The sequence below is a fragment of the Electrona antarctica genome (assembly GCF_951216825.1).
Source record: "Electrona antarctica genome assembly, chromosome: 1".
NCBI lineage: Eukaryota > Metazoa > Chordata > Actinopteri > Myctophiformes > Myctophidae > Electrona > Electrona antarctica.
The window spans coordinates 22,284,767-22,300,542 of NC_136806.1; the positions used below are offsets into that span (position 1 = coordinate 22,284,767).

Below are 15,776 nucleotides of genomic sequence, written 5' to 3' on the forward strand. Positions count from 1 at the left end.
AAAAGCTGTTTATTTCAGAAAATTATTGGTATGTACAAATGACCAATATTTGTAAAAACTAAACAAAAGTTGATGCATGCCCATCCCATCCTAGCTCTCAAACCCTCACCCTAACCTCCCACGGGGCAGCACACCTAAACCTAACCTTAACCCTCACCCAACCCTTAAGGCACCCCTCACCAACCTTAATCCGGTCGTTTTAACGCACCCCTCACCAACCTTATTCGAACCAAAGTGTGCCTCCCAGTGTGGGGCCACTGTAGCCACAAGGCAGATCTTTTTTAAGGGGCACTAGGCCAACCTGAGGGGCAGCCACTGGCCATGCATCATGATTCATGGCCATCATGAAATTCTTGCCCTGGTAGTAGGCATTATAGTCAGATAATCGGTTCACAAAATAGAAGACACACACACACACACACACATCAACTTTTTCTGATCAGTGTATAGATGGTTCGGGGATCTGGTTAGGATGCCTCTCGGGCGTCTCCCTAGGGAGGTCCTCGATGCACGTCCCACTGGGAGGAGACCCCGTGGCAGACCAAGGCGCAGTTGGAGGAAACACATCGACTCACTGGCCTTGGATTGGAACATCTTGGAATCCCCCAGGAGGAAGTCACTAATGTTGCTCTGGAGGGGGAAGTCTGGAGCACTATGTTGGAGCTGTTGCCCCCGCGACACGACTACGGATAAGCGGTTGAAGATGGATGGATGGATGGATGGACACTATGTACAGACATCTTAAAACACTGGCAATCATTTCTGGCTGTGCAGCATGGGCTTTCATCACTAGAATTGGTTGACTGACAGGCTGTCAATGAATGATACAGCCCATACTCGATGCACATCCAGAAGCGTACTTTTACAGAGCATGCTCTTTACATAGCCTACCTCAATTATATTAGTGTGCATATGGGAAAAACCATAAAAGAATGTGTGATGTCTTTTATTATCCTGAACAGATAATTTGACAAAGGTTGCAATCAATCATAAATGGTGTCTAATCATTAGCAAGGCAATCCATCAAACTTCAAGCTCCAGTTTGCCTCCCAGTGCCGGACCAAGAAAGTGACATAGATGTCCTTTCCTTCTTTACATGTATTAGGAAAAACTGAGGAATAATGTGTATTTACTTCAACATCATTTCACATCAAGTTCAACACAAGCAAAGCCAGTGCTCATTTGTCTTTATTCCTATGAAAGCATGTAATAGAACGCTATACAAATAACTATAAACTAAGGTTACAACAATAACCAAATTTTTATTATAACAGTTTGAGTCAAACGACTGACACTTGGTTGTTAAAACAAGATATCAGTAAAGAAAATTGTAAAACAAAGCCAGAGTAAGGGGATAAAACAAAACAAAATCCATATAAAATATAATTAACAGTTCTTCACTGAAAACCAATTGTCACTATTTCACAGAAGGTATCATCATTCAAATCTTCACTTTATGAATGCCACATCTGGGATCTTGCCCTCCGTCTGAAAAGAAAAGAGACTTCCATGTGAAAATTCCTTTAGGAAGAGGGGACCACCATAATCGCAGGAAATTAAATTGGTTAATTGTTACCTTCAACTGAGTGTAGACTTGTGCAGCTTTGTTGAAATCCCACTCGTTGTCCTGTAGACACCTGGCAAATACAAACATATTTATATTTTTAAGAGGTGCAAACAAGCATGACACTGACTAACATTAATATACTTTCATGCAACACGTTTTATTTGTAGTGTACTTTTAATTAAAACTCCAAAGTGCTACAGAGGACACATGCATGAGAATACACACACACGGACATGTGCGCACATCACTTACTTGGAAGACCATTCCAGATTCATGCCAGACTTCAGGGAGAACGCGGTGAGCATCTCCTGCTGCGGTGCACTGAGTGTGGGCACAGGGCTGGAGGAAGGGGTCGGGGCGGGAGCCACAAATGCTTTGCGGATCTCCTCCGTTGTTGCCATCCGGATGAAGAGCTGGTCGTTCACTATACACAAACTGAAGCACAGAATAAACGAGCATAAAATGAAATGCAAGATATTTTCTCATTTTATTTTTAGGTGCAACATGACCAAACTTTATCTTCTGACTATAATAGAGAGTATGTGCGTGACATCATCATACCCGGAAGTTATGCAGGAATGCCTATTGAGTGGCAAAAAACTACTTTCTGGCCTTGACAGCCCATACATCCAAACAGAAATTAAATTCACTTTGTCACTCACTTTGCCACTCGATTTGCCATTCACTGTATGCATGCGCATACCCGCTATAAGTCTAAGTGCATATTATACAGTCTGTATTAGTTAAAGTTCCATGTGTGGAAAGGGGTAGGTAAAAAAAAATCTGTCACAAATGGAAAAACAGCAAAAATAAATGTTACTTTCAGAGGGCATTTTGCTAAATACCCTGGTGAATGTAGTTCACATGGACGCAAAAGTCCCATCCCATCCACTTCCCTAGATTTTTTTTCCTTCCCTTTCACTAGATCAAAATCGAACCCACCGTGCGCCCGATTTATTATTATTATTATTATATTTGTTATTTCTTTTTTAAGATTTTTTGTTTCGGGGGTGCGATCGTAGTGAAGATTAATATATTGTGACTACTAAAAAAGGTAAGCCAATTTGAAAAAAAGCCTGGCAAGGGGAGAATAGGGGTGGCAGTCAATGACTTAATATAAAATTCGCAACAAAAGGAAACCATGTCAACCAAGGTGAGTTCCTTAGACTTACCCATTACCCCCAGCGGGGACCGTGACAAAGACTCGAGAGAAGGCCATGGTGGAGTCACGTGATTTACCTTCCGCTGTGACAGAAAAAAACAAAAGTCAGCACTCAGCACCAGGAAAAAAAAATATTTGAGAATTTGAAAAACTAACACAAAAAAACACAAGACAGTCATGTCAACACTCACCTTCTTTGAACACCCCAGATACTGTAAATGACAATAACGTGTTCTGAAAAAAAGAAAAGAAAAACAATATTCAGAATTAGTTTTATTTACAAGAATAGATTAAAAACTGCATTTGGAAGATTAAGGCACAATACCAAGAAATTATGCAGTGCAAGGTTATCAATAAGCATCAAGTGAAGAATCAAATATTAACCAACCGTGTAGGTGTTTACATCAACGTTGAAGGATGCAGTGTCATGCTGAGTTTTGGGGAGCTCATTGAGGAATGCCACCACATTTAGCCTTGTGTGCTTCAGCAGACGAAATCTCATCGCTGTATGGAGCAGGGAAAAGGCAAAGGTTATAGGGTTAGATGTCAGAAAACAGAGTTAGCAATGGTTATGAAGAGTGCAACACCATGTAGGACTCAAAAACTAAAAGTTACAACCTTGTACCCGATGAAATGAAAGTGTGAGGTAAAAATAAATTTGTTGTAATTTTTCCAAAGTGGTGAGGTGTCCACTTATAACACATTTCCTGCAACGAGCCTAAAGTGCGTAATAGCTTGACCAGTAAACTTACTGGTGTCTTTCACCCGCTTCAGGTTTCGATTGTCTTTGTAGTACTCTCCTAGACTGCTCCTATAGAAACGCAAGAGGAAAGACAACAAGGGTCAGGCATAGTCAATGTAGATATACTACAATATGGAGGAATAGGATTAGTGAAAGTAGGGTTGGGTATTGTTTGGGTTTTACTCAACACCGGTGCTAAATCAGCACTTGAATTCTGTCTACAAGCTCACAACATGTGAGTTGTAGACAGATCGGCTACTTGCGGCAAGCGACATCGTCATACAGAGCATAAATTGAGCATTATACAGACAGTCGAGTTGACCCAGTGCATTATTCTGCTTTCAAATGTAATCCGTGCATTGCAAGATGCTTCTTTACATTTGACTTAAAGACTTTTACAAATTGCACAGCCGGGTAAATCCATTTGAGTGAAATGCAGCCACACGTTTACTTTATACGGTTTAGCATTTTTAACCGTGTCTCTTGTCAGAGCAAGTTCATGTTGTTTTACGAGCACATGCATTTGGGGTGACGCTACCGCCAAGATATTTTTGGGGCTTTTCTTCCTTTATTCGGATAGTACAATACATGGCAGGAACAATGACAGGAAACAAGAGTGACACGCAGCAAAGGTCATCAGGCTCGGGAATCAAACTGGCAACTCTGTCAGGCTGCATTAGAACCTATACAAATCGTATATGCCATAACCACTGGAGACTAGGCCAACAGCGCCCCCTGAATGTGGTGTTTTTTGAATGTGCCGTTGATGCCTTTGATTGCAGAGTACTATGAGAGTTATTCTTACCTAGACGGATTCTGTGAGGTGTAAGGCGTAATGAGAGATAAAGATGCTCCATCATGGTAGGCATCTAAAAGAGGCTGTCTGTTCCCAGAGTCGTAGACACTGTAGTACCTGGAAAAACAGTAGTATTATAGTCTCACTACTCATTATGTTCATTCCTTAAGCCAAACATGATTTTTCTAGCTAGAAGTAGTGCATTTCTTTAGCACACTATGCACAAGGCCAGGACAAATATACAATGGCCATATTCCACAGTTGTTAGCCCATTCACTGGGTGAAGCACTAGACAAAAAGGTGGAGCTTCAACCCATCATATTCCCAGATTTTTCCAGTCATTCTTTATTAAATGAGCTGGCTTTAGATCAGTGCCGAACAGGTCATACTCAGATGTGAATAGGCTTAAACTCACTGTTGCAGAAAATGAAGGATGATAACCTTGATTTCATCAGAACCAAAACAGCTGCCCTGGATTGTGAAACAGAAAAAATATTTATAAACAATGTCATGAGTAAACAGGCCAACATTTTAGTAAATAACATGTTCCCATGCTAAAACTCAGAGAAAATACAATTATAATAATCAGCGCTACACCATAAAAGCAAGACTACCAAATGAAGACTGCCCTTAAAAAGTCATTCCACAGTGCTTTGTTGTATACATCTAATCATATGTAGATACCCAAACAAGACCACGCTCAAACACTTTCCTTGTGCGCAAAATAAGATAAACCCAACATTACCTTGCAGGTGGGGATGGTTGTGGGTGTTTCCACATCAAAACCTATGGGAGGTGGGAGATCATTGCCATCCTAAAATCAAGCAACACAAACACAACATAACATGTAAAGGGAGGCAGAGAAAGAGAAACACTTTGACATCTTGGCATTACCATGTCCTCCAGCATCAAAGGAATAAATAAAACAGATACAATAAAATAAACAGATGTTCAAGAAAATTCCCAACTTTGTTATTGCTGCGACAATGTTTCAAGACCAAAGAATTTTACTCTTGTGTACGAACTGAGATTTAACTGTCCAGCGACACCGGCCTCCTTGTGATCCCCAAGAAGATCAGGCTCAAAACCTGGGCGACAGGGCCTTCTCTGTGGCCGCCCCTACCCTCTGGAATGCTCTCCCCAAACACATCCGAGATGCACCCTCACTCACCACCTTCAAAACCGCACTGAAAACCCACCTGTTCAGAATAGCATTCCCTAGCTGATGTGTTTTTATTAACTTGTTACATGTACCGTTTTATTGTTTATTCGTTTTACTCGTTTTTCTAATAAAGTTGTCCTTTTCTTATGTCCCCCCCCCCCCCCACGTCTTTGGGTATCAAGAAAAGCGCTATATAAGTCCCAGATATTATTATTATTATTATAATAAGGTCTTTGGGGAGCCTGCTGCCGGGTGGCTCAGCTAGTGCACAGAGTCAGACCATACTCCTAGTGAGCAAGGACTCTGATTCAAATGCACTGTATTGTATCGCATGTCTCTTACTCTTGTTTTCCTATCTTTCCATCTGAAATAATAAAGCATAAAATGCCTCAAAGAAATCCTTAACTACATTACATAGCATTGCACAAGCCTAAGCCACAATTTGTGAAGACTAGCAAATGAGCAATCAGAGAATGCCAAAAAAAAGTCTTACCAGTTTTAAGAGCCGGGGGAACCTCTGCCGCGCAGCACTGGTACGGGAACAAAAGCAAAAACGGTGAAAGTCAGGATGCATTCTAACACTCTCAGTCACACCTACTGAGTTACAGTACATGTGCTCTATAGTCCGCTACAGATTAGATGTAATGATTGTTGTATTTAAGTAATGATACTGGCACATTGTGTGGAATGCTTGGGAAAACAGTCCTCTCCAGGCTTTTAAAGCACACAAGAAAGGGGTATGAAATTGAATCACTGTCGTTGGGGCATTCCATGCCCACCATTACTGTGACATGCACGTGGAAATGTAAACACGCACAAATATAGCTTCCTGTCCCCATGGCTTAACGCTGTGCCCTTTGCCTACCTCTCCCACCCCAAAGTGTACTTACCAAAGAGGAATACTCACCACCTCCAAAACGCGAGACATACACAGACCTCTGACAGGGGAACCAACACATGCACGCACACTCACACACATTCCTACAGAAACCCAAAATCTACAAGCGTGTCATGGAAACCAACAAAGCAAATCCTCTGTTATGTTAAAAATAGAGGCTATGCTATAGCTGGCAGAGAGGTGGGGTTACCGCCAGTCTTGCGTTAGGATCAGCTCCCAAAAGTATGACTGTCTGTGACCACTGAAGAGAGGCAGAGTCTAGGTCATAGCAAAACAAAAGAGGGTCACACAAAAGAAAAACATTCACACAGACACACAGATAGCTCACTTCCACGGTAAGTGAAACATTTAGTAGGTGGTGACGATTCTCTATGCATCATTATCTGAGGAAGGGAAACGTTTATCAGTTGTGGTGACATTTCAAATGCAAGGGGAAAAGGGAGCGAAAGTCAGGAAAATGCCCAGGAACAGTGGCATGAGGAAGATTGCTGTTCAGTGTTGAACCCAGCATTCCCATTACTGATCCCCCTAGTATTCCACACTGCACAAGCACAAGAGTGGCATAGATTATGTTACGTTGTTAACACACCACAACTACCATCATGTACAAGGCTAAAACCTAAGTATCACCTTTTTACCCATGCCTCTGGCTGCAGAGGAAGCAAGGCTTTGCAATTCACATTAAGTGAATGTCCTTTGTCCCCTAGGAAATTGTGTGTGCTGGGTTGATGTGCAATAATGTCCCTTTTGTTTGTTTCAGCTCACAACCATCATACTAAAAATAATGGAGTGTAGCATTTCCATTTTCATATCTGGTTCGTTTAAATTATTTCCCATGTAAGTGAACCAGATTAGATTATTCAGTAGAGAACATTGTTTCTTCAGGATGGTATAATGATATTTTCCACTCTCTTTCTCCTGCATAGATGGAGAGTAGCAGCAGGGGCCTCTGCTTTAGGCCAGGGAGCAGTCATTGACACAGGAAGACAGAGTGCATTTTCTGCTTCTCTCATCATTTGATTTGATGAGACATTGTTTACCCCCTCCACCTCTCACCCAACGGCTTATCCTGTGTGGTCTCTCTTCTTCTTCTCCTCCTCATCTTCTCAGTTTCTTCTTGCCACTTTGGTGAGTCGATGCTCACAGTGGCGTAGAGGCTGAGTAATCGTGACTGTGCCTGTCTTAGGTTGTCCCGAGTTTCAAGGTGGGATCTTACCCGTCATTGGCGAACCAGCCTGCCATACTCGCCTGTTGCAGGATGCCGATTGGGCCACAAGATACCACGAGGGGAGGGGAAACCATCGCTGGCTGTAACCAGTGGACTCGTTTCGTTGGTCCAAGCAATTTGTGAATTGTAAGACAACACACAGACTTCTCCCCAATAGTCACTATAATCTAGTGTAGTACTACTACTACTACTGCTGCGCTGCTACACTTGGGGCTGTTTTAGGTTAAGTCTTGCAATTCAATTCACTTTCAATTTGTTTAAATGGACTGGCACATTGCTTACCCGCTTAACATTGAGAAACATCTTTCCTAAAGCTCTGCACTAATGTCATTATTTTTGTGGTGAAATTACATTTTATTGCAGTTTTATGGGAAGACTAACAAGGATGTCAGCAGGGGAATGCTGAGAACAAGCATCACTGAGCATACAACCAATGGTAAAAATATGCCCCTAAAATTAGAAGAGAAATTATGAGCTCCCAGCTGTTCACTGCAATAAAAAGAATGTGATTAAGAGGTGAAAAGCCTGCCTGAACGGCATCCCTGTCAATTCGCTCAATAATCATCAGATGGAGGATTTTTTAGTGAAAAGGGAAATGTTAGACAGTAGGAAGAAAGACCAAGGGAGGTATATACAACAGTTGTAATGAATACCACATGACTATTTCTCTTGCATATGTTAACAAAAGAAACAAACTTGTGCTGAGGGATAACATCAGTGATTGTTTGTCCATGACTCCTGTTAGGAAGACGTTTCACATACTGCTTCTATGTCACCGGAAACCTTAACCTAAAAAAGGGGGGGGAGAAAAGACTCATACACACTAGTTGACACACACACACACACACACACACACACACACACACACACACACACACACACACACACACACACACACACACACACACACACACACACACACACACACACACACACACACACACACACACACACACACACACACACACACACACACACACACACACACACACACACACACACACACACACACACACACACACACACACACACACACACACACACACGTAAGTCATCCCCAAACTTGCAGACTGACCTGATGTAGGACGCCTGGTCCTTGAAGTTGTCACACAGAGGGTTCCTGTCAAGCCACAGCTCCACTAACTTCAGGCCTTTCACTTTGTCCAGCTCTCGATCCGACTTCAGCTGGGAGACACAGAGGAAGGAGATGGAAGGTTGGTCAGGTGGTGTTGAAATTAGACCAAATGAACAGAACATACAGTACAAGTATTTTTAGTTTCAAAATGTTTAAAATGTGTTGACATGCTCAAAATCTCTACAGACTTGGCAGAGAACTAAATAATCTTCATATATATCTATATCTATATATCTATATATCTATATATAGGACAGGTTGCTATGTTTTTTTCTCTCCATTGAACCTCACCTCATTGTTGGACAGGTTGAGCGTCTTTAGGTTGGGAACCTTGCTGACTAAATCAGCCAAGTCGTCAAGCTTGTGAATACGGTTGTTGCTTAAGTTCAGGCACACCAGCTGGTACAGAAATCAGAAGGAAGAGAATAATGTTGGCACTTGACCATGAACTTGACGGTGATCTCCGTCTGGGGCCTCTAAACTGTTAACGAATCATTCCAAAATTATTGAATTTTTAGATGCAAACCACAGCTAGTAATAGTATAAACCACTCTGTCGGTTAGTCTGTCCAAAATGTTCAAGCATCAACCAATAGCTGGTTGCAGCTTATCATGGATCATGTGCTGGTTCCATGGAGACAATGCTCTGCTACTGGCTAAAATGCTAAGAACATCAAATAGTTCCATGTATTTGTTCCTGGTGCAGGACAAGGACAGTACTAACAGCATCAATAAGAATTCACACAATAGCATTAATGTGCCACTTTTAGAACAGTTAGGTTGCGATGTGTACTTTGTTGCACGATAAAATAATCTTTTTTGATGTATGTATGCCCCTGTCATATGTTCTTAATATAACAAAATGTAGCAACTTTTAGCTTGTTTGGCTAACGGCCGATGTAATCTACCTAAAACCGGCCGAAATCTGCGCGTGCACGGTCGATCACGCACGCGTGTGATCGCGCATGCATCGCTGCGTAAAATGCGATATTTTGGGCTTGATTAGAGCTTAATTTGACTTTATTAAAATAAACAATGATCGCTTAGCATTTCAGACATCTGATAGTGCTGCAGTCCAAAACTAGTTCCGGATGTTGTTGTTCCTTAAACCGGAAGTGACATCGCCAGATTCGCTCTATTACCGCCACCATCAGGACTGGGTATAATACTATAGGATTGCCGTGTGAGAATGAGATGCAGTGTGTATATCACAGATTTTTCTATTGGCATTAAAATGACGAATTAAACATATGAATAGTGCAGGCAGAAGGCACAATCCACTGTTAATTAGGCTGGCCATAAGAGGGTAGTTCCATGTCTACAACACAACAATTTGTTCTGTTCTGATACAGTCAAATGCATACAACATTCTAAAACGGTTTAATCTTACACTGATGTTGCTAATGCTGAAGGCTTCTTCTTATCTTCGTTTTTTTGTTTTTATTCTTATGTTGTTGGCACAGTATTTAGTAGTAACAAACTTTCTTGATTCTGGTTGGGAATCTTTAATCTGAACTGGGCTTTAAAGAGAGCTGTGGAGCCAAGCTACAGATTGATGGAAAAAAATCAATCAAGGCTCTTAAAATATTTTAGCCTTGATGTATGGCATTTCATTCATGTTTCGTGTCATTCATGTTTCGTGTTTGGTTCTTATAACAAAGGCCAAGTATTCATAGCATACACCGTACCTCTGGAATGTTCTCTTGAATGATCTTAATCACCGATTCCATATTTGACCTCCTACTCAGGGTGACTTCAATGTTCTGGGACACCAGGTCTGCAACACACAGGACTCAAGTTCAGATTAAAATCTAAAACAAGCAAAGCATTCACTTGTCTCATTCTACAACAGACAGTGGACATACTGTACCTGGGTCCGTTCGGATGTTGTTGAGGTCAAGCGCTTGCTGGGAGCCGTCAAATCGCTTTGCCATGCATTGCTATGAAAGAGAATGAAGCTTTACCATTTGAGACATCATCAGGACAACGCACTAGTAAATAGTAATTATGGGGACGAGCAGATGGAAGGGAGACATGTTAGAATTGGGAATTAATGAATGATTTTGTGCCTCTTCGAATTAAAGTTATTGACACTAAGTAGGGGCACTTCAACCATTTTTAACCGCATCTCCATATACAGTAATTGGTCGCATGCTCACTAATGCCTCTGCTGGCTCTCCGAAGAGCCTGAGAGTCTGGTCACGATGGAGGTAGAACTAGTCTACCTGTGTAGATAGATTTTCACTGGAAACCTCCTTCTCAACCTCCTAGGGTAGACCTTATACTTGGTGTGACATCACTGCTGTGGCGTCACGCTGCTATTCGTTGTCGTGGCAACAATTCCATCTACTCACTCTGCATCTCATTGGTGGGCTATGGACAGTTCAGAAACGAGCCTACCAATGACATCATCAATGGGGATTCCAAGCTCATGGAAACGCTTCTATGAGCACCACTTCACCTCCTGGAACGTTAGCAACCCATTGTTCTTGCACTAATAAAACATTAACAAATCTTGTTTGAAATGACCAAACCTGCGTTCTAATTATGGCACTCATAGGCAGGTTTTTAAACTGTCCACAGCCCACTTCTGAGACACAGAGTGAGTTGACAGAAATAGTACCATCTTATAATGCGGACAAATTATACAAAAATAGGTATAAATAAATACATTTAAAAAAAAGTCCTTCACTAGCAATTCAAGTTGCAATACTGTGCACAGGAATTGCAAGCATCATCATTAAAACCTAATACTTTCCTGTTTATCTGAGCGCCTTCCTTTCACAAACGTTCCAACATTATCATCCCACCCTCTATTGTTGGCTCACCTTCAGGTGCTCCATGTGTTCAGGCTTCAGGTCAGTAAAGGAGGGCGGGGAGCTAGGGTTCATATGTACTTCTATCTAAAAGGAAACAAACATGAGGCGGTATTAGAGTAGGCTAGCATAGAGAAGAGAACTACAACAGATTCCAGTAACTACTAAACTTGATGATAGTTTGTTACAGAAGTTCAAGGTCTATTTTGTGAAATGGATCAAGGGTCAATACATAGATGTGTAGGTGGGTAGTTACCTTGTAACCGTCAAGGGCTGTGATCTTATTCGAACATTTTTTCAGTTCATTAGCAGCGGAGGCATCATCCACGTAAAAATAAGCTTTGTGACCATCAACCTGGAACTGTATAGATGAGAGAGGGGGAGATCTTACTGACAAATGTTCTTTCAAATCTTTCTACAAACTATACAACGGCTGCCTTGTCTATTGATGGAGGGAGTAGTGGGAAATCCTTCAATATGTTTCCATACATCTTTATGTCTGCAGGAGAGTAAGATCTCTACAGACAAAATAAAAACCCACTAATGTTGGGATTTCTGAATGTCTTTAACATGTTTAGCAACATTTGTTTTTAAATAATATCTGTTTTTAAAAAATAAAGAAAAAATCATTAACTGTTACTTGATATTTTGTAAAAGGAACTGTGCTATAAAGGCAATATCATACTGGAGCCTGGAGGTTGTATTAGTAAGTTATAATTAATATGGGTGCAGTCATGCTGATAATACAGTGACAACACTCCCTCTCATGTGATATCGCTAAAATATGTTGCAACAATTCTTCAATATCTCCTGGCTAAATGCACCAAAATGCACCAAATCTTCAATGTCTCTAAGCTAAGAATATGTAGGGACAGTTTAAATTGTGAAAACACTGGGACTTACATTTACAGGTGTGAAGGGTACAGTGCAGATGTTCTGTAGGGCTGGCACTAACCATTCCTTTTTATATCTCCTTCCATGTGGTATCTGTTAAAACATCAAAGAGCATAACACACTCAGACAAATAAGGGAAAGGGACAATGGGAGACCCAGACAGCCCATCTCTCTACCCATTCAGCTGTGGCCACCCGAAATGAGAATTTTATGGATGCATGCATTAAAGCAAAATAAAATCTCATGACAGGAGCATTAGCGCGGTGTGTCTTACACACTTAACACAATATGTAAAATGATGATGTTTTGGTAGCCATACAGCTAACCAGTTGAAGAAATTGCAGATTGAACGATCTGGGTTATGAAATATCTGATATAATAGGGTTTTCTGGAAGACTGAAATAACTAATAACCAAAAATAGGCTACAAGCTTACTACAAGCTTACAACACGTTGCGCTGCAACGCTGAAATCAGTCGTGGCAAGTGGCAACTGAGAACTTTAATCCATGTGGGTGATCTTGAGGTCGCAGTAACAATACCCACCGTAACTTTGTACCAGCCTGATCGATTGTTTTTCCCTCCTCCTCCTCCTCCTCCCCCCGCTCCTCCTTTAAAGTTGCCGCCGCCGCCACCGCCGCCTCCTCCTCCTCCTCCTCCTCTGCCTCCTCCGCCTCCTCCTCTGCCACCCCGTCTGTCTCTGTCAAACCCTCCTCTTCGATAGGGTCTTGAATAAGGGTTGCTGAGGAGCAAACATATATATATATATATATATATATATATATATATATATATATATATATATATATATAATTATACAATACAAAAATGTCATCCAATTTGACTTATAAAGCATCACGTGATTTGTAAATCTGATCCAAATGGGAGAATTGAAGGAATCAGGAGGAAAAAAAGTTGGCCTGATAATAACGTTAACACACAACTCCTATATAATAACATTAACACACAAGTGACACAACCATATCGGGTTGTGTCATATATATCTGTCGCTCTGTGACACTCACAATCTGCGTTGGGAGCTGGCGTCCTGAGAGTTGGAGTTATCACTCATAGTTACATCTCCATCATACTCTTCCAGTCTGGACCGTGGACCAGGGCCCCCAAAATTCCCTCCTCGTTGGCGGTCCCTACGGGGCCCGTCATTGTTGTAGCCCCGGCCCCTGTGGGAGCCCCGGCCTTTGCGGCTGCGGAAGGTTGGGCCAGTTCTGTCATCGTGCTCTGAAAGAGGACACACGCAAAACATTAATCAACACATTGCAGATGATAAGACAGCTAGAGCGGTCAAATATAGCAAATAAACATGATCCAATTTCTCATCAGGCTCCATTAAATTAGCTGCATCCATGGTATAATACAAAAATAAAATAAAAACATGATATTATTTAACTCTTAATGCCAAAGGTTATTAATGGAAGATCTCCATACAGCAGTATCAGTTCTAGCCATGGTTCACATGACGCTTGTAATCATGACAGTCATGTTTCAGGGCTATATCAGTTCAAATGTGCTAATTCACACAGTTAAATTGATTCATGGCAACAGTCAATATTAAATATCTAGAAACACATCTAGTTATGCAGAGCCTCTACAGTAAAATCCTCCGTTATGATTATTAATGTATCCATATGTAACTCAAAGTGTACAAATATGACCAAAATGGACCAGCAACTCACTAAATTGAATGATTAGCCTAAGCTAGAACTGAGGATTGTACTGTGTAATGGCTACATCCTCAGTTTACCTCCACGGAGCATATAACCACGGCGGTGAAACTCTCTCTCCACCGAAATGTCCCCACAATCTAAAAAGAAAACGAGATTGAGCTGTAACAAAGGTTGTGTGTGGGAACCTTGTGGGTAACTTACCATTGTAGTAGTTGCCGCCGTCCGCCATGTTCGTGGGAACAGTGTAATTTCGAACGGCCCAACCTGGTTAAAAACACTATTAAGGACTCAGATCGCCCCTTTCCAATACACAAAACAGACGCGCTATAATATACGTTAATAATCCATGACCTTAATGTCAAATATACACGCGATTCTACCAAGTAAAGTCCTGCTCTTGGCAAATCAGATTGTGTCAGCAAGGCTTGGACAAGAAGAAAACACTGCGTGCGCGAGCGCTTAGGGACCCGGAACTACTACAATACAATATGTTGTGACCATAGGGTTGTGACTGATGACGTCATTTTGTAGTTTGGACCGGAAGTCAAGTCAGTCCCTCCAAAATAATCCCCACACCACATGGATAGGGGCCGTTCGTTGAGCGCTTGAGCGACAGCTCAAAAATAGAAAAACACGTTATTGTCTGCAATCTCTCTGCATACAGTGACTGATGATGTGATCAGTTAGGTTGCGTAGGTTGGTTGCGTACCTTGTTGCGTAAAACAAAAACAATTTCAAAACTAATTTCTTCAGAGCGTGACCCAATCTAACCAAAATAAAATGGAGCTATAATTGCAGGGATTGTAGGAATATTAGACCTTAATATTTTTCATATATATATTATTATTAACATTTTTGAACCAATTTCACATCGAGGTGCGCACTGCGCAGATGTTCCCACCTTGTGGGGACACCTCGGCCGTACTTGTCCATGTAATTAACTACGATGTGAGGGAGGGGTACATTGAAAACGTTATTTCTCATTAAAAACATAAGCTTAAACTTCTATATTCCGTACAAGAAACGGCCATTGTGTTGACTTTATAGTCTTAAATTGACCTACCATGATCCGTGACACGTGCAACCACTGAGAAGTTGTCGTAGTAGTTGTTGTGGTCGTACCTTCCTCGGTAAAATGCCATGATAACCTTTTAGGTTCTATTTTTGACAAGTTTGCTTCCAACTATCCCAGCAGTCAGCTTATATTCATTATTAATCATTACATGATGTAACTATGATCTATCGCATTCCATTCCGGTACTGTAATATGATTATTAGACAAGAAGCAGGTAAATATCTTAGATACCAAGCAGCTAATAACTCCACACAGGTGACTGTAGTTCCAAATTATCCCATGTGGTAGTGCGGCCTGTTTGGACATTAGTGCTGCATCTCATTTGACCCCGCTGATGCATGACCCTGGTGTTCCGAGATATGTGCGCCCTCTGGTGGTCATTTGGCTTAAGGGCGTCTTAACTCTAATCAGAACTGAACCTTTCATTTGTAGCAGCATGCATCTCTTTAAGTAAATAAATAACCAGAGCCCATTAGCTTCCTCAAAAGACTGTAATAGCGTAAGGATATACAAGACAACAAGTGTGTGCATGAAAGAGGGGGGGGGGGGGGGGGGGGGGGGGTACTCCAATTTGAGCTGATGTCAAACAATTGACATCTGTTTTGTAATTAAATATAAC

The 15,776-nt window shown here is 41.4% G+C and overlaps 1 protein-coding gene across 3 annotated transcripts; it reads right to left on the reverse strand.

The window, feature by feature from the left end:
* Positions 1-1,170: 1,170 nt before the first annotated feature.
* On the reverse strand, positions 1,171-15,456 carry nxf1a (nuclear RNA export factor 1a). Of its 3 annotated transcripts, none has more exons than XM_079512900.1 (22): positions 15,146-15,456; positions 14,160-14,219; positions 13,423-13,636; positions 12,944-13,139; positions 12,409-12,492; positions 11,762-11,866; positions 11,518-11,592; positions 10,560-10,629; positions 10,378-10,466; positions 8,982-9,089; positions 8,631-8,740; positions 5,923-5,959; positions 5,013-5,081; positions 4,683-4,738; positions 4,277-4,384; positions 3,482-3,540; positions 3,118-3,233; positions 2,921-2,963; positions 2,740-2,812; positions 1,820-2,002; positions 1,577-1,637; positions 1,171-1,488 (listed from the first exon to the last, which is right to left on the reverse strand). In XM_079512900.1, exons 1-22 carry the CDS (start codon positions 15,222-15,224, stop codon positions 1,450-1,452), a joined length of 2,034 nt encoding a protein of 677 aa, XP_079369026.1. In that variant the 5' UTR covers positions 15,225-15,456; the 3' UTR covers positions 1,171-1,449. The 3 variants fall into 3 exon arrangements, with proteins under 3 accessions (XP_079369026.1, XP_079369025.1, XP_079369027.1); XM_079512899.1 differs by lacking the exon at positions 14,160-14,219 and adding an exon at positions 14,284-14,346 and having other exon boundaries at positions 15,146-15,455; XM_079512901.1 differs by lacking the exons at positions 14,160-14,219; positions 15,146-15,456 and adding an exon at positions 14,284-14,574.
* Between the last annotated feature and the right edge of the window lie 320 nt (positions 15,457-15,776).